General features: G+C 36.4%; 1 protein-coding gene across 1 annotated transcript in view; it reads left to right on the top strand.

Annotated features, from left to right (window-relative positions):
* Positions 1–26,867, top strand: part of nr6a1a (nuclear receptor subfamily 6, group A, member 1a) — an 88,524-nt gene extending 61,657 nt beyond the window's left edge. Inside the window, exons 3-10 of the mRNA XM_016248809.1 lie at positions 18,510–18,740; positions 21,083–21,138; positions 22,922–23,088; positions 23,366–23,575; positions 23,685–23,939; positions 26,065–26,186; positions 26,426–26,578; positions 26,669–26,867. Coding sequence (XP_016104295.1) covers positions 18,510–18,740; positions 21,083–21,138; positions 22,922–23,088; positions 23,366–23,575; positions 23,685–23,939; positions 26,065–26,186; positions 26,426–26,578; positions 26,669–26,805 — 1,331 coding nt within the window. The 3' untranslated portion in view covers positions 26,806–26,867. The remainder of the gene's footprint in view (positions 1–18,509; positions 18,741–21,082; positions 21,139–22,921; positions 23,089–23,365; positions 23,576–23,684; positions 23,940–26,064; positions 26,187–26,425; positions 26,579–26,668) is intronic.
* Positions 26,868–27,191: the final 324 nt, after the last annotated feature.

Here is a 27,191-nt window from a genome sequence, read left to right on the forward strand (position 1 = left end):
TTTTTTTACTGTAAAAATTATATTTAAAACCATTTTTTTTAAGAACACATTTTTTTTTTACTTGATCACTCATAATCACTTCATAAATACAAATCCCTCAGTGTATATATTTGTATAAATATTCCAAGTAGTCTCTTAATCAGTATGGGCTCATGAAGCAGCATGCATAATAATCATTATAAAAGAACGAGCAAAATGCTTAAAAACTGTTTTATCTGGGTTTAATGCATTATAGCATGTCACACTGCAGTATTCGGTCTCAACTGAATGAACAGACTCGCACACTCAGTGCTGTGCAGGTGTTTGTAAGTTTGTTGCGTTTCTGAATGGACCTTTGCTTTAGGAAACTTGACTGAGGTGATTTATTGGAATGCATCCCAGGGCTGTTCCTGTGCTTGGGGTGGAAAGGTTAACCACACACTGCCTCAGTCAACTGCATCTCTGCAAACCATTGTCACACAATTCCCAGAACTATTCTATAGAGCCAGAAGCCACCAATGAGGAAGATTCACAAATTAATGAACTGATACAAATGAGTTCTTTAGAACACTACAATAAGTCATTCACGTGCTGGTTTCGGTCATTAAGTTGAGTCTTGTTCTGATGCATCATGCTTTTGGTGAGTCACGGTTTTGGTGAATACATTTAGGTTTCTTTTACAGAGTTCCTTGAGGCAAATCACCTGATTTCCTAACACCTGATTTAACGGTATTAACGGTAACACTTCCTTCTAAGTCACAAGCCTAACCCATAGCTAGAATTAAACCGTATTGTTCTCTGTATTGAATGTATCTTTCTTCATGTCTCAGTGCAAATAAACATTCATGTACGACTTGCAGCAATGTCTGGCAGTCCTGGGAGTGTCACACATCTCTTTGCAGTGTACTGCTGCCCTCTGCTGGCTCAACTGACCAAGTGCTGGCTTTCTTTTCTTTTGTTTTTTAATTAATATTTACAACAGAAAAACAGATGTTTGGACACAATTTATAATTTTTTGTTGTGTCTCTTCCATTATTTTTGTCCAAATTTGGCTGTTTTAATGCTTTTTTTAATGCTCTTTTGCCCCTTGATCTAGGAAACTGCACAATTTTTGTTATTTGACGATATATAAAATAAGTATAGTACTGTACAGCTGCCTGTGATTGAGATGCACACGAGAAAAGTAATAAGCAAATGTTTTTAAACTTTTTTTTTTTCAAAATTACTGTGGAATCAAGTATGTAAGATGTGTTTGCAAGTGGCTCAGTAAATAGTGATAATGAACTTTGCCTTCAAATTCAGGGAAAACAAGTACATTGGTCTCATTTTTTAATTGAGGAATATATTTCTTCAAGAATATGAGAAGGAGCTGGAAAAGTGCCACCTTTTAAAGAATAATCAGAGCTTCACAACGTTTGAGGACACTACAATATGAAAGCATTTCATATTTCTCTTATAGTTGGAATGTCGATCAACTTTTTTTTTGGCTTGCTTTTTTTTCTAATTTAAAAAAAAGTTATTTTTAATGTTCCTAAAAATATATATTTTTTATTCTGGATGCAACAAAAATAACAACAAATGGAAATTGTAATGGGAATATTTCCCCCCCTCATTTATGCTCCTATTTTAATTTGAAACATACTTTTTCTTATTTCTCGTTGATTCAGATTGACCACTGACGTGACACAACTTACCCCAAACATACTGCAGAGAAAGTGTCACTGAATTTTTTTTTTGTTTTTGTTTTTTTTAAAGAAAACAATCTATGACCTTGTTCTATGAGCACAAAGAAACTGAAGTCTAGAATGGTTAATGTAAATTGAGACCCATATGATTACCTGTATGATGTTCTCAAATGAAACGATTTAGTGAAACTTTACCCCATTCTATTTGTGTATTTAACTAATAAAAAGGTGATTTTTAAAATGTTATAAAACCACCTAAAACATCAATTTTATATACAGTACCATATACAATGAAATTAACTTTTTATTACACTTTTGTTACATTTTAGTGTTATTTATCTGAGTATTTACATACACACAGAAACAAAATACCATTCCTCACCAGCATACTGTAGTGCAGAAAAAATACATACAAAGACATTACAACTTACAAGGTTAAGCAGCCAAAACATCTCCACACTCAGAATTAATAACTCTATAAGAAAATGAATCTGTCCTTTATAATAATGTCATAATGTCCTTTATACTGTGCTTTTATGATGGAGGTGGCTCTGAGAATGCAGCGCTGTTTGTAAACATCCATCAGGGAAGGGAGAGAGGCACCAGTGATTTTCCTGGCTGTCTTCACTATCATATTGAGCTGCTGCTGTTCCTGAACCTTACAACTCCCGAACCATGAAGTGAGGCAGTAGGTCAAGATGCTTTCAGTGGTTCCCCTATAGAAGGTGGTAAGGAGATGGGTAGGGAGACCTGCCTTTCTAAGTCTCCGAAGGGAATGTTACCCCTGTTGGGCTTTTCTGATGACTGCCATGGTGTTCAAAGTCATTACACAAGTAAGCGCCCAGAAATTTGATCAAATTCGATAGCACCATCAGTGGTTAGTGGTAAGAGTAGGTGGTTGCCTCTCCTAAAATCTATCACCATCTCCTTTGTTTTGTCCATGTTGAGGGCAAGATCATGAAGTCTGCATACTCTCAGAAAAAAAGTTACAACAGCTGTCACTGGGGTGGTACCTTTTCAAAAGATACACTTTTGTACCTTTTAGGTACTAATATGTACACTTTAGGTACTAATATGTACCTTTAAAGGGTTAGTTCTCCCAAAAATGAAAAATTCTGTCATTAATTACTAGGGATGCAGTATCGGTATCGGGCCCGATATTGAGCTCATGTACTCGTATTCGTTAAAATGCCCCGATACCAAACGCCGATACCACACAGCATGTCTTAAGCGCCATATTCAGACAAAGAAACACCGGCAACAGAACAACAGACAGCAGAATGGAATTAAGGATGTCTACTACGAAGTATATGTATGCAACGAATATAACGTTAAACATTCAGTATTAACACCTGTATAGCTGATGTGCGCGAGCGAACATAATTTATTTTCAACCTTAGGCATACACGACTTTCTGGCGTAAGTGAATCTAGCCTGTGTGAAATGTGCTAGGCTGTACTACTGTCCTCTCGTTCTGCATCAGTACAAATACTTGCACGCGTTGCGCGTGTTTTGCTTGCTCGAGTGTTTCTACATTATATGAGAGGCTTTGGAATATAAATCGCTGCACGTTTCAGATGAAAAAACGCGACTTCTATTTCTGAAAATATCACAGTTCGGAGATTTATAACAAGTGGTTCCCTGCATTATTACAGCAAAACGCGTGATTACAGTACTAAGCCGCTGCAATGGAGCAGCTCTAATGCTATTAAATTAAAGATGATGTATCATAGAGCAAAAAAATTAACAGTGAAAGTAACAAAAACTTGTAAAATACATTTTAATGGGCAAAAAAGATACATTTTCTCTTTTGAATCCTGGGTTGGTGCATTTATTCTTTTGTTTCTGTTGAATGTGTGTCGGGGTGGATAGTTTGACTGGTGGTTTAACTGTGTGTGTGTGTGTGTGTGTGTGTGTGTGTGGGCCTTGTTGTCATCAAATGTATTTTTTGGCCACTTGACAGCAATATTCAAGAGAGGACAGGAAATAAGGGCAAGGGGGGAAACAGGATCAGGAAATGACAAGCCAAACTCGAACCTGTCGCGCATTGTGAGCACAGTGACTCAACGTATCGGCAAACGCTATCTCGCTGTTTAATTTGTTTTTGTTTTGTGTTTTCTCTTAAGTATCTTGAAAAAAAGCATCACAGATTCCACAAAAATATGAAGCAGCACAATATTGTTTCAACACTGATGATAATAATAATAAATGTTTCTTTGCAAGTCAGCATATTAGAATGATTTCTAAAAGGATCATGTGACACTGGAGTAATGATGCTGAAAATTCAGCTTTACATCACAGGAATAAATTACATTTTAAAATGTATTCAAATAGAAGACAGTGATTTTAAATAGTAATATTTCATAATTAGATTATTTTGGAGATACATAACTATTGGCAAGAACAGGCCAGTATTTTAGCTTTATTGGACAACTTCTATCCTACAAATATCTCAAACCTTAAAACAAATGAATGCTGCTTTATGTTTAGAAAAGTCTCATATGTGAAGGGTTTTATATGTTAAAAATACCCATACCCATCATCAAAACACCCATAACCTGTGCATATTGTTTGGATATTAACATACTGCCCATAATCCTTCTACTGTCCTTGGCTGGTTGTGCTGTATCAAAATAATGGGTTGTTTAGAATTATTTGCAGGTAACGAATAGGAATTGGGTCATAACCCAACAGTGACCCTACCCTCAGACCCACTTGTAGCCTATGCTAGTGCCTCCGTCCGCGCACAAGCTCACAAGAAATGCAACATACTTCGGTCAACTTTGACCTTGGGGTCAAAGCAGCTGATTATGCCATTCATCCTGCACGTGCTAAGTAGAAGGGTCAGGAAGGATACGGCAAGGTCAAGGGTGACATATGGTCTCTTCCCATTGGCTAATCTCCTGTTCATCAAGTTTGATCACCTATTAAAAATGACAAGCCAAGGTCAAACCCACACAGCGGATCCTTTCGGACTGAAGCTTGTGTGTTGTATTAATCCTCTCTTTAATGAAGGCTCAATGCATGCAGGCAGAAATGCGGTTTCTACACCTTGTTCCCTTGTTTACTTGGTCTCACAAGGTTAATATTTTAATAAGATTAATTACTGTAGCCAGTCTAATTAGATTTAAACTCAGGAGAGAAAGTAAACTGTCTCTGTTTAAACACATGACTGAGTTTTGCAGCGTTTGAGGCGGAAAATGCTTTTGTTGTTGCAATTCATGAGTTCATAAGGGGAATATGACTTTTTCAATTGCACGCTATACACCAGGGAGTTTGAGAAGATGGATCAAGGTCATAATATTCAAACACGAAACTTTGCTTTGCTTTGGTTCTATTATAAACACCATCAAATTTCATAAGCCAATTTAGCCTCATGCTGGGCAAAACTGGCAAACCTTAGTGTGGTTTCCCTAATGCTGTTATGTTCTTTAATTACAGCTGAAAAAGGTTTTGGTCTGGCTGAATGTACAAGTTCTGTTGCTTTTAAATGCTTTAGTGGGATTTTTATATAGTTATTATGTCAACAAACTTGAGCAACCAATCACGCTTTGAACGTATACGTTGGGCCACTTAAGTTTTAGTGGCAGATCTATCGGCTTTAGATGATGAAATCAGTTCTGCCAGCCGAGGGGGAAAGACTGTTGATGTTTTTGAGAAATTCCTTGACAGGGCTTTTTTAGGTCAGGTTATGACTGAGAGCATATGGTGAAGACCCTCTTAGAGAGGCATTACTGCGTGGCAGTCTGGGAAATGACTGTCTGTGAATCGCAGTGGGTTGTGTGCTGGGAACATTTGTTGTGCTGTAATATCACTTCCTTTATTCTTTCCTTCACACGCAACATGTTTATGTTATCAAGGCCAACAACAGAATGCTTCTCTTTGCCAAACTGTTCCTTCATTTACAGTAATTTACAATGGAAATCACAGTTTCCACAAAAATGCCAATATTACTACAGTTACTGTTGCTATAAATCATAATAAATCATCATGTCAGATCTTCTTCAAACCATTTTAGAATCTTTTTTTTTTTAGTTTTGAGATTTTATATTTGTTTGTTTGTTTTGTTTAGTGTACTGTTTACGTTTTTTTTTTTTTTTTAGTTTAATATTTTTAGATTAGCTTTTGGTGTTTTGTTGATTTTTTTTTTGTTGTTGAATTTAGTTTTTTGTTTATTGTTTTATTTTTTTATTGATGTGTGCTGATTGTTAATAGCTAACTTTTATGTTTAGGTTTTATGTGTTTTGTTTTGTTTTTTTGTTTTGTTGAATTTTGATTTGTGTTTTGTTTTGTTCTGTTTTATTGATGTGTGGGTGCTGATTGTTAATAGTTTAGTTTTGTGTTTTATGTTTTTGTTTCATTTTGTTGACATTTTTGTTGAAATATATTTTATTTTTTGTTTTGATGAATCTTGATTTGTATATTTTTTGTTTTGTTTTGTTTTATTTTTGTATGGGTGCTGATTGTTAATCGTTTAGTTTTGTGTTTTATGTTTTATGTTTTAAGTTTTATGTATTTTGTTCTGTGTTTTGTTGAATTTTTGTCGTCTTTTTTTTCCTTTTTGTTTTGTTTTTTGAACTGTAGTATCTGTCTTTCATATGTGAAAACTGTGTTTTTTTATGGTGAATGTTTGTAGTGGGAGTCTATAGCACTTATTCAGTCAGGTGAAAGGTCTATGAACAGTCTTTCCAGATCCAATACCTTCACTGTTGTCCTCCCAAACAAAGCATGTGCAACAGTCAAGGTTTCTAAATCAGGTGTTTGCTTGTTTGAGGTCAGACCCAAGTCAATATCTAATGTTTGGGTGTATCTTATATTATTTAGTCATGTTTGGAGATGACAAGGCATTTGAAAACAAAAGGCACGACTGTGTCATTGTGATTGCTGAATGTCCACAGCTCTCCAGCACGCATGAAGATAATTAAATGCATTTAGCTTATGTGTCAGTGGTGGCCTTAGGGTCAAACCCAGCCGTGTTGCGACAGCTGCAGCAGAAACTTGAACCTCCTCCGACTTCATACTCGACTACACCCGCCCCTCCTCACCTCTACATGACAAAGTCCAACACAGTCCCTCTCCTCCTCCCTCACCCCCTCTCAACCCCTTCCTGACTCTCCTGTTGCATTTGAATGTGAAAAGCCTCTTATTGTGTGGCTCGGGGAGGGGGCGTCATTAGTCTTAGCAGAGGCTTATGCTATCACACAGGCTTGAACTGGATTGGGGGGGATCTTCTCTTTCCTTGGGGTCTTAGAAGCACCCATAATATATGCTTTAAATTTCATTTAGAATGGTTTAGTTTAATATCAATTTAGAATGTTAAATAAAAACAATATTAATTTTAGATTGTTAAATTTAAAACATGCCTCATCCCAATTTAATTCTACAGGTTGCATTCTGTCTAGCATCGTTCGGCCATGTTGCAACATTCGGCTCATTTTTTTCCCTCTCGCTCAGGAGTTTGGTGGCTCGTGCTTGTGTATTTAGTGCGTTTATGGTGATAGTGTGTGTGCTCTGTGGTATGCGGGCTGTGGCCCATCTGGAAAAGGTTTTCTGTGCTGAGCAGGCAGCTGTCCTCATGCGATGCGAGCGGGGGTCAGCGAGGCTCCACGCTCATCTGGTTAAACCCCTGATACATTCACACAACCCCCACGCACGCCCCCCGCGTGGGTTTATCACTGTAGCCCAAACTTCACCCCTCAGTGCTCGAGATTGTATCAGTTTGGCCACATAATTGTATCTCAGTTTGCTCTGTAATGATCATAGACCTTTCTGGTGCAATAGCACTCACTGTGATGTCACACACTACATTAAAGGTCAAAAAGTATTGCGTCTTAAAGCAGTGGCCTTGGACCTTGACACCAAACATAACCCTTTAGCAACTCCTTAATAAATCTACTATTATAAAAATCAATATCTCCAACCATTCCTAAATGGCAGCATGCAAGAATTGTTTGTTTCATCCATTGTTCCTCCTGCTCGTTTTGTTAACAAAAACACAGGGTTGAGAAGTGTGTATGTTAAACGCATACGTGCTGACTACTGAACAAATGTGATATTAGCTTTCTGTCTGCCCTGTGTTAGTTTTAAGGCCAATTTTTAGCCCACCAATGACCTTCCTCAAAGGCTGGTGTGAAAATGTGTTCACATAATGACGGAAGGTGCAAACGGCTCTTTCCGTGTCGGTCTCATTTACTTATTTTAGGTTCTTTCAACAAAAAAAAACACACCTTTTGATAAGTTAATGCCATTCAGAAAAGGTGTGACCTTGCCAATAAATTCAGTGACTATTTCAAACAGTTTAAATACCTGGAGGCTTGTTTAGGAATAAATCAATCGTAACATCTTGCATGTTTTAAATAGTTTGCTTTCAGGCTTCAAACATTTTCCTAGTCTAAATGCACACTGATATAATTGTCTAAGAAAGCGATGCATCTAAAAAGCGATTATGAAGTAGTTTCATATATTGAAGTAGTATCAGATATTTTAAATAAGATTCAATGGCATGTTTCAGATTAAATTGAACACCTCGGCTGCTTTTCATGTTGTTGCCTTTATATGACATTGATTTGAACAGCTTAGTTAGATAAGAGTTTAAATATGTAATTTAAATATACACACACTTTTTTTTATGTAGAGGTGATTAGTGATAGACTGACTGTTATATCAGCCAAGCCAGTTTGAGCAAATGCATCAGCCAATAATCACTCTGTTACAGTTCATGTGTTTGTTCTAATAGCAGCCTTGTGAACAGTTAATAAATATTAATAAAAATAATCAAACAAATTAAAAACCCCATTTTAATAATGCTATTAGTATAAAATTAAATATAATAAATTTAAAAAATACTTAAAAGTAGTGTTATGTTATGTTATATTAATTTGTTGCCATTATATCAGCCATTATCCACTGCTTTAAATGATGTCCGCTATTTAAAACCCATATTGGCCAAGCATTAGCTGTTGTTATGCATTCTTAACAAGCGATTATGATACCAAGAGGTTTGCAAAAGGAACCTGGGCGGCACTTTGAGAGCACTGTGGCTTTGTGATTGAATTTGAATGTACCTCGATTGGAAAATGCCACAGTATTGTACTGGAGGGTGAATATGTTCAAGGGTGGTATGTGAAAACACTATTGTGTGTGTGGGGGAGCTGAAAGGACACTGTACATGACTCCTCCTTCTCCTCCTAATCCTATTCTCCTGCCGCCCATCTCCCCTGTTATTGTTTCAGACAGAAGGGGGTGATCTGTCAGGGTCTTCACTCATCCCCCTGTCTCCTCTTCCTCTTATTCCTTTCTCTCGCCTCTCCTGCTCTGTTTTCCATGCATTTTTCCATCAGCTCCATTCGTCACTCTTTCATGCAGGAAGTCACCTCTGTGGTGGAGGGGTGTTTGTATGCGCTCATACACACGGGGGAGGGGGATTCAAGCCAAGTGAAGATCAATAGCAGTGGAGGACATCAGGGTGTACAGGTTCAGCCATTCTGGGCTAAATTTAGTAACTAAAACCTGTTCAGGAAGTGGCCTTTCTGCTCACCAACAAATGAGCCCGTGTCAACATCTACACTCTCAAAAATAAAGGGCTTTTGCAGAGTTGGCCTAGAAGAACCATTTTGGTTTCTCAAAGGACCTTTCATGGAACAACCTTTTTTTTCCAAAGATTCTTTTTACACTATAAAGAACCTTTTATGGAATGAAAAAAATCCCATGGATGTTAAAGGTTCTTCATGGAACCATCAATGCCAATAAAGAACCTTTCATTTTAAGAGTGAAAAATTGTGAAAAAAAAATGTTGTAGGAATTGCTTTGAAAGATTTTTACTCAGATTTTGCCTGTAAATTTCACAAATAATTACAAAGAAACAGCAAGTAGCACATTGAATTCAACGTGAACTTTTGAAGTAGAAGGACAGAATAGTAGTTTCTCCAATAATCTTTTTTTAATTTAAAACTTCAAAGAAATTCATTGATTTATCGCTGCATCTATTCGTATAAGGGCTGCATTGTTGCTGAAACCGTTCTGGTATGAGATGTTCACCTCACAAAAATTACACAAAACTCTTTTTCCCCATTATAGACTAGAATCATTCATAATTTGATGAGCTGCACAAAACGTTGAGTCTCATGCTGTAGACTTATTGTTCATCTAAATGGTTTTTAAGTCAATCACTTCAGATGAAACTAAGATGAAGTTTTCAGAGCCTTCGACTATTAATTTGTTGACCCATAAACCCAGATAGCGGATCTCTGATCTGGTGAGCTAAGAAAAACAGCTGCCCTTGCAATGAGGGATCAATATGGCTCGGTGTCTTGTGTAATGTTTGCAAATATTTCAGGTTTTGATGTTTTTTATCTACTGATGCCCTTTATTGATTTTGTTAAGCTAACTATAGATGCTACTGAGAGGCCAAACAATGCCTAAGATGTAGAAACGCAGCGATGTGGTTGAACGTGTCAATATTCAGATGTAACTTCATTACTCTGTGCCTCCTTAATGCCGTTTGGCTGCGAGGTTCAAATTTTCACTTTTGTTTCATCAAGGTTTCAGTTAATTGGCCTTCTGATGGTTTCATGTAGCTGGTGATATAATATACATGATAATTAAATAGCTTGGGATCATTGAGATTTTTAATATTTTTGAAAGACGTCTCTTTTGCTCACCAAGGCTACATTTATGTGATCAAATATACAGTAAAAACGGTAATATTGTGAGATATGTTACAATTTAAATGAACCGTTTTCTATGTGAATATATTTTAAAATGCAATTTATTCCTGTGATGCAAAGCTGAATTTTTAGCATCATTACTCTAGACTTCAGAAATCATTCTAATATGCTGATTTGCTTCTCAAGAAATATTTAATCTTTACCTAATACAAGTATTATTTAAGTAGTAAGTATTAATCTTATTTCCCCCAAACTTGTGAACTGTACTGTATAATGAATGCATCTTGAACATCTCAAAATTTATAATGATTTCACAAGGTTCAAAATGGGAAGAAACTTGCAACCGACAGAGCGAACTGTTGTCAGAAACACATTTACGTGAAGCACCAAGCTTTTCTTAGAGCTCAAGGATTTAGGTTTGCTTTACATTAAGACCGAGCCTCAGTGTAATTACCACATGCTAATACCAGGCCTCTTGTGATGGTTATGAGATTACTACAGTGTGCAGGTCAAAGGGGGAGGGGGAGCAGAGAGTCTTCTCATTCTTTCTTTCATGCTTTGGGTTTGAGAAATGCTGAGCTTGTCATGACTGTGGAAGTGTGGAGCTCGGATGATTAACATAACACTGTCCAGGCTGTGGAGGTGGTGAGGAGATCCGAACAGGATCGGTGGGTACTTGAAATCAGTTGGGATAGAGAACATGCTCTGATTTAACCAGCATGTCTGTGATCCACCCCAGATCGCCGTTTGGCTTGGCATTGTTAAAAAAAAATTAGATCTCAATTGATTTTTTAAATCATTTGATTTATGTATAGACATATTTGACTGGGTTAAGCATCTGCAAAAAGTGAAAGGTGTGCATATAGATAATACGCAGGAGGAAGAGGTGAACAAGAGCGGAAAAGTACAGGACAGAACCCCCACCACCTCATGCCCGCTCAGCTGGGATTGATTGTAATGGAAACGAAGACAAAGCCCTTGTTTAGCCCAGAGTTAGACCTCTGTCTTTCTCGCTCTCTCTCCCTCTCCCCATCCTCCGCTCTCTGCTCGCCATCATCTGTTCAATCCTCCCATCCTCCGCTGCTGAGACGCACACCTGCCCGGACACATGGCCACTGCTTTACATAAAACATACACATCTTTATAAACATTCACCACTGTAATCATAGTTTCTGTAAATGTTACTACTGTAAAATAAAAATACATTAAAAGAAATAGTATTGACCCTTAATAGTGCCTTGTGTAAAAAGCTTTCTGAATTTTTAACAATAGTGGCACATATCAAGTTTTTTTTAATTATTGTTTTAAAAATAACTAGTAGGGTTAATATGATATTTTGACAATTTCATGGTAAACTTTTAAATATTAGGCTGCATTATTTAATCAAACATATAGTAAAAACAGTGGTATTGTGAAATATTATTACAATTTAAAAGAAGTGCTTTCTGTATGAATATATTTTAAAATGTAATTTATTCCTGTGATGTAAAGCCGAATTTTTGTGTCACATGGTCCATCAGAAATAATTCTGATTTGCTGCTCAAAATAAAATTATTATTATTATTATCAATGTTGATCAATTATCAAGTTGCAATTATCAACAGTTACTTAATATTTTTGTGAGAAACTTAATAAATAGTTTTTCTTTTCTTTTTTTTTTTGATGAAAATCAAAAGAAAAACATTTATTTGAAATAGAAATATCTTGTAATATTATATATGTCACTTTGATTAATTTAATGTATTCTTGCTGAATATACATATTATTTATTATTATTATTTTTTTTTTAACTTCTACGGTAGTGTATTTTCTGTCATATTTTCACTTGACTATAAATATTTCTCATGATGTTAAAAACATTTTGATCTGTTCATTTCTGCTTAAATGCTTGAAATTAATTTTGTAGACAAACAACTTGTACAACTTGTATGTAGACAAAAATAACTTAATGTATGGATTTCTGTGTAACTAATCTAAAGTCTAAATAACTTGAGCATTTAATGTGAGATATATATTTTTTTTTAATACTGTACTTCTATTGAGCTGTATTTTTAGTCACATACTGAGATCAGTGTCACAGTTTAAAAGGCAGGCTCTGCATTTGCTGCTTGTGGTAAAGTATGGACTGAAACCCGGCCTGACCTCAGGGTAACAATGCAGGTTTTAATAGGTGCAGTGGGGGGCCTGAGCCCTGTGAGTGTGGAGGGTGGGGGACACACAGCCCAAAGCAACAGGAAAGATTCAGATCAATGGATAAACCTGACTTTTTCATTCTGCCACACATTCAACATGCCTCTCAGTCACTTCAAATGGACGAGTACATAATAGCATAAGGGAATGAATCTCACCAAACTGGTCAAGAACATGTCCAGGTCATAGGGATGTAACGATTCACTCAACTCACGATTCAATTCGATTCGCAATTTTGATTTCATGATTCGATTCGATTCGATTCGATTGACGATTTTTTTTTTTACAAAATGATATTTGAGACAAATTATAAATTAAATGTGTCCTTTTATTATTGCTTGGACAAAATACTGTACATTTCTTTGTGAAACTGAAATATAACACTATAATAATATACTAATATAGCACTTGTAAATTATTGCTCTTTTGTTGGTTTTGATTGCTTCTATTGTCCTCATTTGTAAGTCGCTTTGGATAAAAGCGTTATCTAAATAGCAACATTTAAATAGAATGTAAATGTAAATAACAAAACTAAATTGTAATTTTAAAACAAGCCCCAAATCAAATAAAAAAGTAACACAAATAAAATAAATATCTTCATATAAACAAACTAAGGCTTTGTCTGTGCTCTTTCTATTTAAAATTAGAGGCAACCACTGCATTTTAATCACGATCCAAACAAAGATGCTGCATACATGCAACATCAGCAGTTTTTAATAGAAATTACATTGTATAATTTCAAAATTTGAAGCAAAATCAGAATGGTTTGTCTTCAGTTTTGTGAAACTATGCATAAAAAAGATCTGCATGAAACCGAAACAGCAGACGAGCTGAATGAGACGCAGATTCACTCTCTGCCAGCAGGTGGCGCTTCAAGCGTTTCCTTGGTTTCCGCTGTAAACAAAGCAGCGCTGCTCTTATGAACTTTAATATGCATTTTTAATAGGCGAGATGAAAATAAAAAATACCATCTAAACTTTTCTAAAGACAGTAAGTTCCCCTCAGACATACATTCATATAAAATCCTACCCCTAATTGAATCGCGATTTGTTTAGCATCGCAACCGATTTGAATCGTCACATATTTGAAAAGATTTCCAACCGGTTCGCGGTTAATCGTTACATCCCTACCAGGTCATATTTTGCCGCAAATTCAAAAGCAATAAATAAGAAAAATATTTGATAAAATGCATTTTTAAAGATCATTTTAAAGACCATTATTGTTTGTTGTTTTTATTTTTGAAATATAGTCTAAAATGCTCGTTTGCTGCTCAAGTAACATTTCTGATTATCATTATTGTTGAAAACTGGTGTGCTGCTTAACATTTTTGTCGAAAAATTATCTTTTTTTCTAGGATTTTGATGAATAGAAAGCTCAAACAAACAATGTTTATTTGAAATAGTAATCTTTGTGACATTGGACTATTTAAAAAACAAAACGAAAATGTAATGGTAATTTTCTGCCAGGGCATTATCAAGTCATTTTACAGACATTTCTGTTAACCCCGAAAAACAAGACAGTGAAGTGCTAAATTCAAAATACAGGCAAAACACCTGTAAAAATAAATACAGAAAATTCCTTCATATTAATATAGTACATTGTGCCCTATTTTTAAAGATTTTTTTTACAGTGTGTGAATGTCCTTACTCACATTTTTGATCAATTTAATGCATGTTTGCTGAATATAAATTGTTTTAGAATGTTCAGATATTTTACTGGAAAACATGCCAAAATTACAGTTTTTTAAAAATGATTTATTTATTTATTATTTTATTGAATCATTTTAAGCTGAGCTGTGGTATGGGCATGTTAGGCAGCCTAAGCTACATTCAATTTTTTGTAAGTACAAATTTATAATGATTTTGAAAGAATTCCAGAAGTTGACAGTCATTCATATTTCATTTTCCACAAACAAGCGTGGCAGTTGGTCCCGGCATCTTTTCTGGAGTGCATGTGAGTGACGGGGCAGAGGGGTGCGAAGTGACGCTGTGGGATCAAGTGTGTGAAGGTGTGAGAGAACTCCAGGTTTATAGGGTGGCCATGCACTTGAAAGAGAGGGCGACAAATTTAACCAATCAAAGAAGGCCAGGGTGTGAATAAAGGAAGCCAACTTTGGAAGCGGTGTGTTCTCATTAAAGGAAGTCAGTCATTTCACATACACTGGTCAATAATTTATGGTTTCAAATGCCTCCTGCATAACGTAACATCTGCCAGGAATTCCAGGCAAATGGTTCGATGTAACAAGGAAGGGTCAGTGTTACAGTACCGCATATGGGCGTCCTCTCCATTTGACAAATGTGCCACCAAGGTATGAAGTCGCAGCCAAAGTGTATTGAGAATGCAAATGCATTTGACTTTTGTGCTCAATACGGATTTATTTAAAAATGGCGTCTTGCATGTCACATTTATTAAAGTTATAGGGTTGACCTGCATAGACAAGCAGTCTATGATATGCTAGCAGATGCATCAGTTTTAGCACTGATAAACAGTAAAATAGTGATATTGTGTAGCCTTATCTGACAGTAAGCTCTTTTATGTGTGACTCCTGTGGTCCAGTACAGTAAAGCTCTCAGTATGTTAAAGTTCACCGCAGGTATCTCAATGCCAATGTCATTCAGATGGTAATAATGCAAAGCTTTTAGAAGTCTCCTATTCTCCATTTAACAGATCGGCGAGAGTCTGTTCGCATATTCCCACCCAGTATCTCTCAATGGGAGACACAAGAGACCCATCAAGTAGGGCTAAAAATATAGTGGAGCAATATTATTCAGCCTTTTGATGATATTCGGCATGTGTCTTGACAGAATTGCATTTACCAATTCTTGGACCATTTTAAACATTTTAAACTATTAAAATCTCAAAATGTTGCTCAATTCTATATCACAAATGCGCACAATTCAATTGTTTGTGGTTTTGAAAGTCTCCTATGTTCCCCAAGGCTGCATTTATTTGTTTAAAAACTGTAATATTGCGAAATATTATTACAATTTAAAATAACTTTATTCTGTTTGAATAAATTGTAAACTGTAATGTATTCCTGTGATCAAAGCTGAATTTTCAGCATCATTTCTCCAGTCTTCAGTGTCACATGATCCTTCAGAAATCATTCTAATATACTGATTTGTTTCTCAAGAAACAGTTCTGATTGTTATCAATGTTGAAAACAGTTATGCTGCTTAATATTTTGTGGAAACATTTTATTTTTCAGGATTCTCAGAAAGTTCAAAAGAAAAACATTTCTTTGAAATAGAAAATAGCATTAAAATGTTGAAAAATTGCTTTTCTTATGACCCTTTTTTCAAATACCACCTTTCCTGATGAAACAAAATGCAAGGAACACATTTACAGATTATTTTTCCCAGCAGTCATCTGTCTGAAATTCATTAGTCATCTATCAGTTCATTTGTAAAGCATTTGAATTTTTTTGTAAGCAAATTCTCATGCTTCAAGTCAAAATATGAACCGTTAACCCCCCTGAGAGACTAAACATTGTGTGTAAAGTAAGACTGAAGGCCACACTTAACACTCGTATAACCCTCGACTGTATCCCTGCACTGCTGACCCATTCTCAGTTCGCCGTGCTCCTCAGAAAACACTGAAGCATCTCCGCTTTGAAAGCCCACAGAAAGGCAGCCAAAGAAAAGACAGCATTTGCACTGTAATCATATAGTCCTATAGAGGAGTAAAAGGCATGTCAGATGGTATGAATGGCCTGTTCTTGACTCTGCTGTAATGACAGGCCTGTGAAACTCCTTCTCATATGGAGAAAGAAAAGGTGCTGGGCTATGACCCTGTTTTTATGACTTGAACTCTCCGTTAATGGTCCACAGCTCCGGTGCCGGAGCTACAGATTTAAAAACAGATGAAATTCTGTTAGCTTGTCACATTTTCACATTATGTTTTTTAAAAATTATGTAAACATAAGTTGCTTCAGTCCAGTAAATTTTAATCTGGAAATATTACTAACAATTTAGTTGTTGTTCTTAAGTTATTCTTAAGTTTACTGTTATAAAGTAAATAAACATTACTTTAGAAAAATCAGTAAAGACTTAAAAGCAAAAATGACGCACAACCCGAAGGTGGATGCTTTTACAATTATACTAAAAGGCCTTTGACTTGATAAACTTTTGATTCCTCCCCTTTTTACAAACTAAAGCATTCTTGATAGAGTCTCATTCATTTTTGTGAATCTTTTTTTATTATTATTATTTGATTTGAGTGATTTTATTTTCTGCCTCTCAGTTTGACTCCCAAACAATCGGTTTGATCGAATCTTTAAAAAGAATCGCTTCAACAGAATGATTTGTTCAGGGATCTGCATCTTAAAGGCTGTGAGTTCATTCTCAGCCTCTTTCTCTCCTCTGTGGGGTTTATTTAGTCTTGTGAAGGAGCAGCGGTGTTGATTGTACAGCTTTATTAGATGGCAGACGGGGGCCTGGCTTCAGTGTTAGCTGATCTCATAGTTCTGACAGCGGGCGAGCGGGACAGAGGGAAGTAGGGGAGGAGGAATTGAGGGTTAGTGTTTCCGCTGCTCTTGGTTTGAACCCTTTCTTCGCTAAGTCAGCCGTGACGCCACAGCCGCGGTGAGCAAGCACATTCCTCTCGTGGCCATGCCATTCACCGTTACCATGGCACCCACCCATCTGGTCAAGGATCCTGTTTTGGAGCCGGGGGAGGGTGTGTGTGTGTGTGTGTGTGTGTGTGTGTGTTACAGTGTTTGTGTGTCTTGGTGTTATGGGAATAGGATCCTTCAATCTAAATTATTTTAAAGGTGCCTCCTTTATTTCTTTCTTCAAATGAAACGATTTTGTTGGACGTTTCTTGAATGTAATCTTACATGACTTTCAAAATGCATTTAACTTTAATTATCTGATGCACTTCTGGATAAAATTGGATATTCAGTGTGAAATAATGCATCAGATTTTGACTGAAATGTGAAAAGTAGGCGAAGAAATTATACGTTAATATTATTTTTATACACCAACACAGCTTTGGTAATCTCAGAAATGCAAGTTGTAGATAATTAAAAAGATTATATTTATTTTAAAAATAAGTGTAAATTTTGACTCCATGGTGTTTCTTAATCAAAGTTCTGATTCACTTTATTATGTTTTATGATGCTTTTATGTCCAAAAGTAATTTGATCTCTTTTCTGTGATAGAAATTAATAATTTTATTCAGAAAGGATGGATTAAATTGATCAAATGTGACTAGTAAAGACATTTATAATGTTAAAATATTATATTTTAAATAAATGCTGTTTTTTTTTACTTTATACACATTAATCCTGAAAAAAAATGCATCACTGTTTTCACAAAAAAATATAGCAGCACAACTGTTTTCAACATTGATAGTAATAATAAATGTTTCTTGAGAAGCAAATCAGCATATTAGAATGATTTCTGAACAATCATGTGACACTGAAGACTGGACTAACGATGCTGAAAATTCAGCTTTGCATCACAGGAATAAATAAAATGTTAAAATATATTTAAATATAAAACGGTCATTTTAAAATGTAATAATATTTCACAATATTACATTTTTTGCTGTCATTTTAATCAAATAAATGCAGCCTTGGTGAGCAGACGAGACTTCTTTCAAAAACATTACCATTCAAAAGTTTGGGGTCAGTGAGATTTTTAGTGTATGAATGAATGTACAGTAGATAGCCATGTAAATAGAGGCCAAATAATTGATCTAAAACAGGGCTGCCCAAACTCGGTCCTGGAGGGCCGGTGTCCTGCAGAGTTTAACTCCAACTTGCCTCAACACACCTGCCTTTAAGTTTCTAGTATGCCTAGCAAGAGCTTGATTAGCTGCTTCAGGTGTGTTTGATTGGGGTTGGAGCTAAACTCTTCAGGACACTGGCCCTCCAGGACCGAGTTTGGACACCCCTGATCTAAAATATACAGAATACATCTGCATGCACATGTGTATCTCTACATACTTTGGTCCTGATCTCTGTATGTTTGTGTGTTTCTCTCAGATGACCAGGCTGAGCAGCGCTCTTGTCTTATTTGCGGAGACCGTGCCACAGGACTGCACTATGGCATTATTTCCTGCGAGGGCTGCAAGGGCTTCTTCAAGCGCAGCATCTGCAACAAGCGCGTCTACCGCTGCAGCCGCGACAAGAACTGCGAGATGTCACGCAAACAGCGCAACCGCTGCCAGTACTGCAGGCTGCTCAAGTGCCTGCAGATGGGAATGAACCGCAAAGGTGAGAGATGTCAATGGAGCCGATACAGTCATATCTGTGTTCTCAGTTTAGCATGACTGGCTGATCAGCATTTACTAGCCAAACCAGCTCTGACCAGTCTGAACCTGCATGGAAATTCGAGCTTGTCTAATTTGGTCTTTTCAACAGGGTATAATTAGTCATTATAGTTTAGCTGTAAACCATAAAGCTGTTTTACCATAATATGTTAAAGGTAGTTTGGTAACAAAAACAAATAGGTGGAAAAGACATTAAAACAATCCCCACTGCCCTCTAGTGACAATACCAATAATACACAAGGGCTGAGCTCACAATGTGCCTGTAATTTAGATACTTCTCTGACAACAGTCACAGTCATGAAACAGTCATTTCATCTTTTACTGTCATATCATGTTTGGGTTAAGATTGAGAAGCGTTCAGGAGATGATTCTGGTTGTAGATGCATTACATTTCCTATTCATAGAGCATAAGCTTCAGCACCCCTGAGAACCGTATAGAATACTCCTCTCAAGACAGAGTAAATGCAAAACTGAGAAGTCTTCCAAAAGAGACGAGAAACCCTTGTGAAAAAGTACACATCAGCATACATTTAAACAGTACCTATTACAGAAGTAATATACTATATAATATGTGACCTTAATATGTGACCCTGGACCACAAAACCAGTCATACGGGTACATTTTTCGAAATTGAGATTTATACATCATATGAAAGCTGAATAAATAAGTATGGTTTGTTAGGATAGGACAATATTGAAATATTGAATATTGACAATATTGAGTGTGCAAAAAAAATCAAATATTGAGAAAATCGCCTTTAAAGTTGTCCAAATGAATTCTTAGCAATGCATATTACTAATCAAAAATTAAGTTTTGATATATTTACGGAAGGAAATTTACAATATCTTCATGGAACATAATCTTTACTTTATATCCTAAGGATTTTTGGCATAAAAGAAAAATCGATCATTTTAACCAATACAATGTATTTTTGGCTATTGCTACAAATATACCCCAGCGACTTAACACTGCTTTTATGCTCCAAGGTCACATATGTGAAGTGCATGTTAATTGCAATTAAATGAAAATGTGCTATGTTTTAAATCAATATTAAATGCAACTAGCTAAACTCTTTTTTTTTTTTTTTTTTAATAGGGCTTAAGTATATCTTTATCGTAATTTCATATTAACTTAGTTAATTAACTAATTAATAGTTAATAAATGTCTTTGAAATATGGTTAAAGTACTGCCGGATATACCTCATTTATGGTAAACTATTCTTATTGAAACTTGTATGTCATGTATTTAAATATATTTGTAAATACTTATATGTAATGATGAAGTTGCATTTTAGTACATTCAAATATATTAACTTTAAATGTAAGTGCTAGTCAACACATAAAAATAAGTGTACACCTTTAATGCATGACACGTATTATAACTAAATAATTTAAAATGTACTTTAAAGTAGGATGTTTAATTTGACATGATTACCAAGTGCACTTTTTCAACGCGTGTTAAGAAACATGGTCATACAAGTCTCTCTTTAAGTACACTTAAGTGGCCTTTTATTTAATCAACATTATATTGTTGCAAATACAGTTTTTAAAAAAATATATGCTTTGAAGATTTGATGCACACTACAAGTACACATTCAATACAATTAAGCACACTTCTTTTCAAAAAGTTAAGTGTGGTTTGTTTTAAACCCAATTATAACAGCCACATTTGAAAATTAACTAAATTATATTTATTAATAAACTGCAATTATTATTAATTAAATATGACATCTTTTACATCTATTGTTGCCAGTTTATAAAAGCAAAAGCCATCTGAAAATATGCTTCACAGGGATTTTACCACAGTAAAGGGGGTTTATGCACTCAACAACAACTCTTATGCACAGCCTTCAGTGGCTTATTGCTTTACTACATTATCTGCATGTTAGACTCAAAATGCTAGAAAACTCATATAATAGGTTACTCATCAATACATAGCAAAGAGTTCATGTTCTGGCCAAAGAACGGTGTCAAAGTATTTACAGTATCCGAGCGACATTTCTAATCCACCTTCAGCTGTATTGAGCTTAGATTCTAGACACACTTTTATAATGTCTGGTTTTCTTCCCCCAAAGTTGGGTGTTGTTGAAAGCATGCCGCAATTGTTCTTTTGTTCCTTCAGCGGTTAACATCTAAATCATGAGGCATATACAAAGCAATTTAGTCATTTCAATTTGAATGCTGAAAAGAGGCGAAGCATTTCAGAGGCACGCAGAATGTCTCATCTCGAAGGTAAAATTCTTTTTAAATGGACATTCAGCTCATTATTTGGTTTTGTGTTTTTCAGCAATCAGAGAAGATGGCATGCCGGGAGGCAGGAACAAAAGCATCGGTCCTGTACAGGTGCCCATAACCCCTCATTCGCTTTCATCACACCAACACTTTTCTTTCCAAACTAAATCGACTTCTCCTATCTGATGAGATGCCGTGCCCTGTTCTATACTTATATTTCTCTTCATTAGGACTTTTTAAAAGTCACAAATGAATTACTCCATCCCCGCCCTGCCATTCATCTCGAGTTTCTCATCGCTCTTTTATGTCTCTAGTGTCCACCGTGTATTAAAGCAGCCACGTTGATTGCGTTCATGCCCTCTCCAGTCGTGAATGGAGGAAATAGAGCTGATTAGTTTCGGCGCATATGAAGACGAGCGGAATCGAGTTTTGGGTTAAATAGCCCAACGTGCCGATAAATGGCCTTGTGACCTCAGCGTAATTTAAAGATGTTAATTTCATTAGAAGAGTCACTGTTCTCAAGGCTAGAGCACCGGTGAATAGATTGCCTTGTCATTCTTCGCATTCATTGTCAGCTGACCTCATAAAATCATTGTGTTTTGCTGCTTTTGTGCATTTGTGTGAATAGCAGCGTTAGGTGAATGTATTAAATTCTCATGTGAGGGAATAAGTTATTTTTGTGACCCTAGACATGCCTAATAATCCAAAACTTGGCTTTTGATATTAATGTTTGTTATTGTAGATGCGAAATGTATCTTTGCCTCGTATTTCTCCGACATCTTGCTGAATATTAGACTTGAGGCTCCATTAAGTACATTCGGTGAACAGTATTAGTGTATTGAAGTGTTTACCCTGGTGAGCTGTATTTGTTGTGTTGTATTTGATAGGACAAAGTGGGCTTTGTTAGTCCATATAGTGCTCTTGTTTGCACCTGATCCCAGAACTAGAGACCGCCATCTTATTGACTCGGCCTAATTGCCTCTGGAACACACAATGGTTGCTTCACCTTACACAGAATTAAAGATGGCTTGAACCCATCAACTGTATTAAAAAGGGATTTTTTTTTATTATTGTGCACGGCCTTGACTTAAATGCTGGTTTGTCTCTTTCTGTCATATTTGTATGAAAAGCGAAAATAAGGCTCATGGAATCGTGTTTTGTACGTCTTTCTCCACTTGTTCCAAACCTGTATGAGTTTATTTCTTCTGTTAGAAGATACTTTGAAGCAGTTGACGGTAGCCATTGACTTCCATAATATGTTTCCATACTATGGAGGTCAATGGATACCGTCAACTGTTTGGTGACCAACATTCTTCAAAATATCTGTTTTTGTGTTCAACAGAAAAAAAGAAACTCATACAGGTTTGGGACAACTTGAGGATGTAAATTATGACACAATTTATATTTTTGGATGAACTATCTCTTTAAGGTGTGGTTGCATTAGAGAATTTTTGCGAAACTTTTGTTGGCAAAAAGGTCCATTGTCTATTTTAAATAGTGTAGTGATGTATAAGCACAGCTCACACAGAAGTCACTTTCATACCAAGCAGCTTTCTGTTGGTCAACATGGCAAATTGGCTAAATAAATCTATGTAGAGAAATCTTTCCCAAAATTTCCCGTCATGTAGAATCCTATTCTGGTAAATGTGACCACGCGTCTTACTAAATATTTTGCACAGTTTTAGAATTTTGATCAAAAATTTGCAAATCCATGTGACCACCCTAAAACTGTTGCGAAATCTTTGCCCCTCCCACGAAATAATATGGATTCATATTTAAATTATCTCATCTGCAAAACTGAAAAATTGTAAATGTGATTGCACCTTTAGTCCTAACGAATGTCTCATTCAGTACTAGATTTTGCACAGTTTTGATCAAAAATCTCTCTGCGCAGATTTCCGATGAGGAGATTGAACGGATTATGTCAGGACAGGAGTTTAAGGATGATGCCAACATGCCGGAACACACTTGGGGAAACAACGGCGACAGTGACCACAGTTCCCCTGGCAACGGCGTCTCTGATGGGAATCAGCCATCTCCTGTATCCACACTTTCATCCAAGTGAGTATTCCCTTCTCCGCTGCAAAAGCAGCAGTTTGTGGGAATAATTCACAAAACGCAAAAGGACAAATTTACAGATTAGATTACATTTAGATTTTTATATTACTTTTAGATTACATGTTAGATTACAAATTTAGATTACAGGCTTTAGCTACAATGAACACGAATCAAAAGACTGGATTCCTTTGTATTTGCCTCAAATGCATTAAATAAAAAAAGTATTGTAAACTATATTTCTTTTGTTCCTCCTCTTCCTTTCCATTTCTTTCCCACACAGTCGCTCAGTGGAGCTGAATGGCTACACTGCTGCTTTGAGGGAACAGTACATTGGCAACGCAATGGCCCAGCACTACCAGTTCCTGCCTCACTTGTTTGGATACGCTTCCCAGCCGCGGAGTCTGTACCCCCAGAGTCATACTCTCATCAGCCAGCTGGTGGCAGCAGAGGAACTGGCCCCACTGGGCACACCCATGCTCATTGAGGACGGGTAAACAACACCTCATTCATTCAACAGCCATGCAGGCCATCATTCATTTTAAAACAGTGTTTAACATTCTTAAAATGTACTAATGCTCACATAATGCTCTTTTTTGCAGGTATCGGGTCACTCAGGTGGAGCTGTTTGCGCTATTGTGTCGGCTGGCGGATGAACTTCTCTTCAGACAGATTTCCTGGATCAAGAAGCTTCCTTTCTTCTGCGAGCTGTCCATCGAGGACTACACGCGGCTCCTGAGCGCCACCTGGCAGGAGCTCATCCTGCTGGCCTGTCTGACAGTCTACAGCGCCCAGGTGCTGGGCGATCTCGCCAACGTCACCGACAAATACACCCCGTCAGACGACGAGCTGCAGAGGTGAGGAATATAGAGCTTATGTCACACACCTTTTATTCCCTGTTCTATGATTTCCAAGCATGTTGCTGATCGGTTTGGATCATTAATAAAAACGATTCAATACATTGATTCATCAGATACTGCTAATAAGTATCTGGGCCTGAGAAATATCTCTTTGCTGCTCTTCTGTGCATGTAGGGCTTGTTGTGATCCCTACTAGTGCTAAATCACGATAGTTAGACTGTTCTCCATGCTTCAGGTACTCTCAGGCATCTCTGTATGGAGGTGGAGACCACTGTGTGTGTATGTGGGAGAGAGGCAGTGAAACAGACGTGTTATGTCTGTCTGTCCTCTCCCTGTATTCTCCTCCAAAATGTTTGTCTTTCATGTTTGTAATAAACTTGAGATGCACTGTGGCATTTTTTTTTTTTTTTTACAGATTGTCTTAATTAGTATAACTGATTAATCTGAGTGAAAGGATAAATTATGTTTTATATAATGTATATTTTAATTGCAAATTTTGTGTAAAATAAGTATTTGTTTATTTTTTATTTATTTATTTAATTTTTGTATTATTTATAGATATACCTTTTTTCTATTTGAATATATTTAAAAATGTAATTTATTCCTGTGATCAAAGCTAAGTTTTCAGCATCATTTCTCCAGTCTTCAGTGTCACGTGATCCTTCAGAAATCATTCTTATATACTGATTTGCTGCTCAAAGAAACATTTCTTATTATTATCAATGTTGAAAACATTTGTGCAGCTTAATCATTTTGTGGAAACTGTGCTACATTTTTTTTTTATAGAAATCTTTTGTAACATTATTGATATCTTTATATTTGCATTTTGGTCTAATTCCAGGCCCTTGTGCACATTTCTAGAGCCATGATAATAATACTATAAATAATACATGATAATATAATATACCCGTAGCCTTACGAGTGAAATACTAGTGCTGACATGGAGGAGGGGAGTGAATGTGGTGTGTGTAAATTAGTCTGCAATCACCTGACCTCTGAACGTCTCTTCTTGATCTCCTGGATAGATTTACTGTTGCATGCTGGGTGGAAATGCAGGTCTGAGGTAGTGAAACATTCCCATTTACTGTGCAGGTACACGCTGAAGATCATGACCTGCCTTTAGGGAGAGAGTTCAAAGAGTCTGGAGTAATTAAAGGAGAGCAGCAGATAAACGATCAGGATCAGATTCAGAAAAGTAGAATAGAGTCACGAAGGCAGAGAAAAGCACTTGAACTGAATGGTGCTGGTACGTCGTGTCATGGGTTCACTCTTTTGTGATGGCTTTATGAAGTAATTTAGCACCAAGATACGTCTCATGCTGTGCTTTATCACATTAATTCTTATTTTATTTCTATTATTACATGATTTATGTGGTATCCTATTCAAACATATTCTTAAATCATTAGTAACATAATAATGGCTATGATCACATAGCATATGCTTGTGTGGAATCAGATGATAGACCAACATTAGTCACGGGTTTATTAAACACTCTCATGGTTTCACATTTCATTTTATGAAAATACTACTATAACTTCATAACATTCATATTTTTTCAAAGCAGGTGTCAGAACATTTCAGACATTTCTATATATGTATAATTGTATGTATATATTGTTATATAGTAATGCTCTTGATTATTCATAAATATATCATATAAAATGTAATTTATATAATAAAATTAATATCATTTTCTAAAATGTGATCATTCAAACACGCAGTTATGACAGCTGTTGAGTTATGTTACTATAAAAATCTATTAAATTACTATTTACACTGACCTCACATTGCTAAAATATAAGATACATGTCTGATTTATTTCAATATGAAAGTGCTATTCTGATTAGAATGGAACATTTCAGATTCAGTCTGTTTTTTGTTCTGTTCACTCAGTCATAAAAACAGATCTATGTCACATGTCACATGGGAAAAACAATCTGATTTATTTAGATTTTATGAAGTGATTGAACTTTGCTGCTTATGTGGGAGATGTTGGTTCAAATATGATCCACATATTGTTCTGATCACATCAGTGCTGTCAACATGAATTGGACCCTGTTGACGTAGCTGTGAGGTCAGTTGTTAGATCTATAGTTGATTGATGAATTGTTTGTGTGTGTAGTTTCAGTGAGGATGGGATGGAGGTGATGGAGAAGCTGATCTATCTGTTCCGTAAGTTCCATCAGCTGAAGGTCAGCAATGAGGAATATGCCTGCATGAAGGCCATCAACTTCCTCAACCAAGGTAAAACAGCAAGTATTTCCATTTTAATACAATATTACATTATACAGTATACTGTATGCTGATGCTCTTCTGACTTATCTTATGATAATCACTGCTCACTGAGCACATAAACAGATTATAGAGATCTTCAGAATCAACAATAATAGAGCCATAATGACACGAAACAGAAAAGCACATTTCATTTTCATATATTTCTTCATAAGTGTCCAGCATCATGATATTTCTTTGTATGTGTCTAGATATCCGCGGTCTGACCAATGTGACCCAGCTGGAGCAGTTGAACAAACGTTATTGGTACGTTTGTCAGGATTACACTGAGTACAAGTACCCTCACCAGCCCAAACGCTTTCCCGAGATCATGATGTGTCTGCCAGAAATCCGCTGCATTGCAGGTAAGTCCAAAAACAAGACATTTCATGTATTTGAATAAGAATTGCATCCGTTTAACGGTCAGATCTCACAATTCTCCCCTCGCTATTCAGGGAAGTTGGTCAACATCCCTTTGGAGCAGCTCCCTCTGCTGTTTAAGGCAGTATTGCACTCCTGTAAATCAAGTCTGAACAACTACAGGACAGGCTCCTCCCCCTGTGTGACAAAGGGTACCGCCCCTGCCAACTAGCCCCACCTCCCTTGAAAACACCCTCCCCATCTATTGCACGGGGGCAGGGTGTTATTTGGGGGTGGGACTCCCGGTACCCTCCTCCTCCTCCTTCTCCTCTCATGAATGTGACAAGAAACTATTTTATGCATTTTGTTTAGATTAGTGTTGTTTTTTCTCTCTATTTATTACCAGACAGAGCTGAATGTATGTTGATCCACACTGTGCACATGCTCCTTTTCAAATGAAAATGCACAAAAAGCGCAGTGGATTTCACACGCTTCAGTCCACCTGCGATATGTGACGTGTAACCACTGATCGGATTAGATCTACTGCTTGGTTTTATTTTATACTTCTGTTCACTTTCTGCTGATGGGGACAGATATGTATGAAAGGAATTGTTTTAT

Source organism: Sinocyclocheilus grahami, unplaced genomic scaffold, assembly GCF_001515645.1.
Source record: "Sinocyclocheilus grahami isolate Dianchi unplaced genomic scaffold, SAMN03320097.WGS_v1.1 scaffold892.1, whole genome shotgun sequence".
Classification (NCBI taxonomy): Eukaryota; Metazoa; Chordata; class Actinopteri; order Cypriniformes; family Cyprinidae; genus Sinocyclocheilus; species Sinocyclocheilus grahami.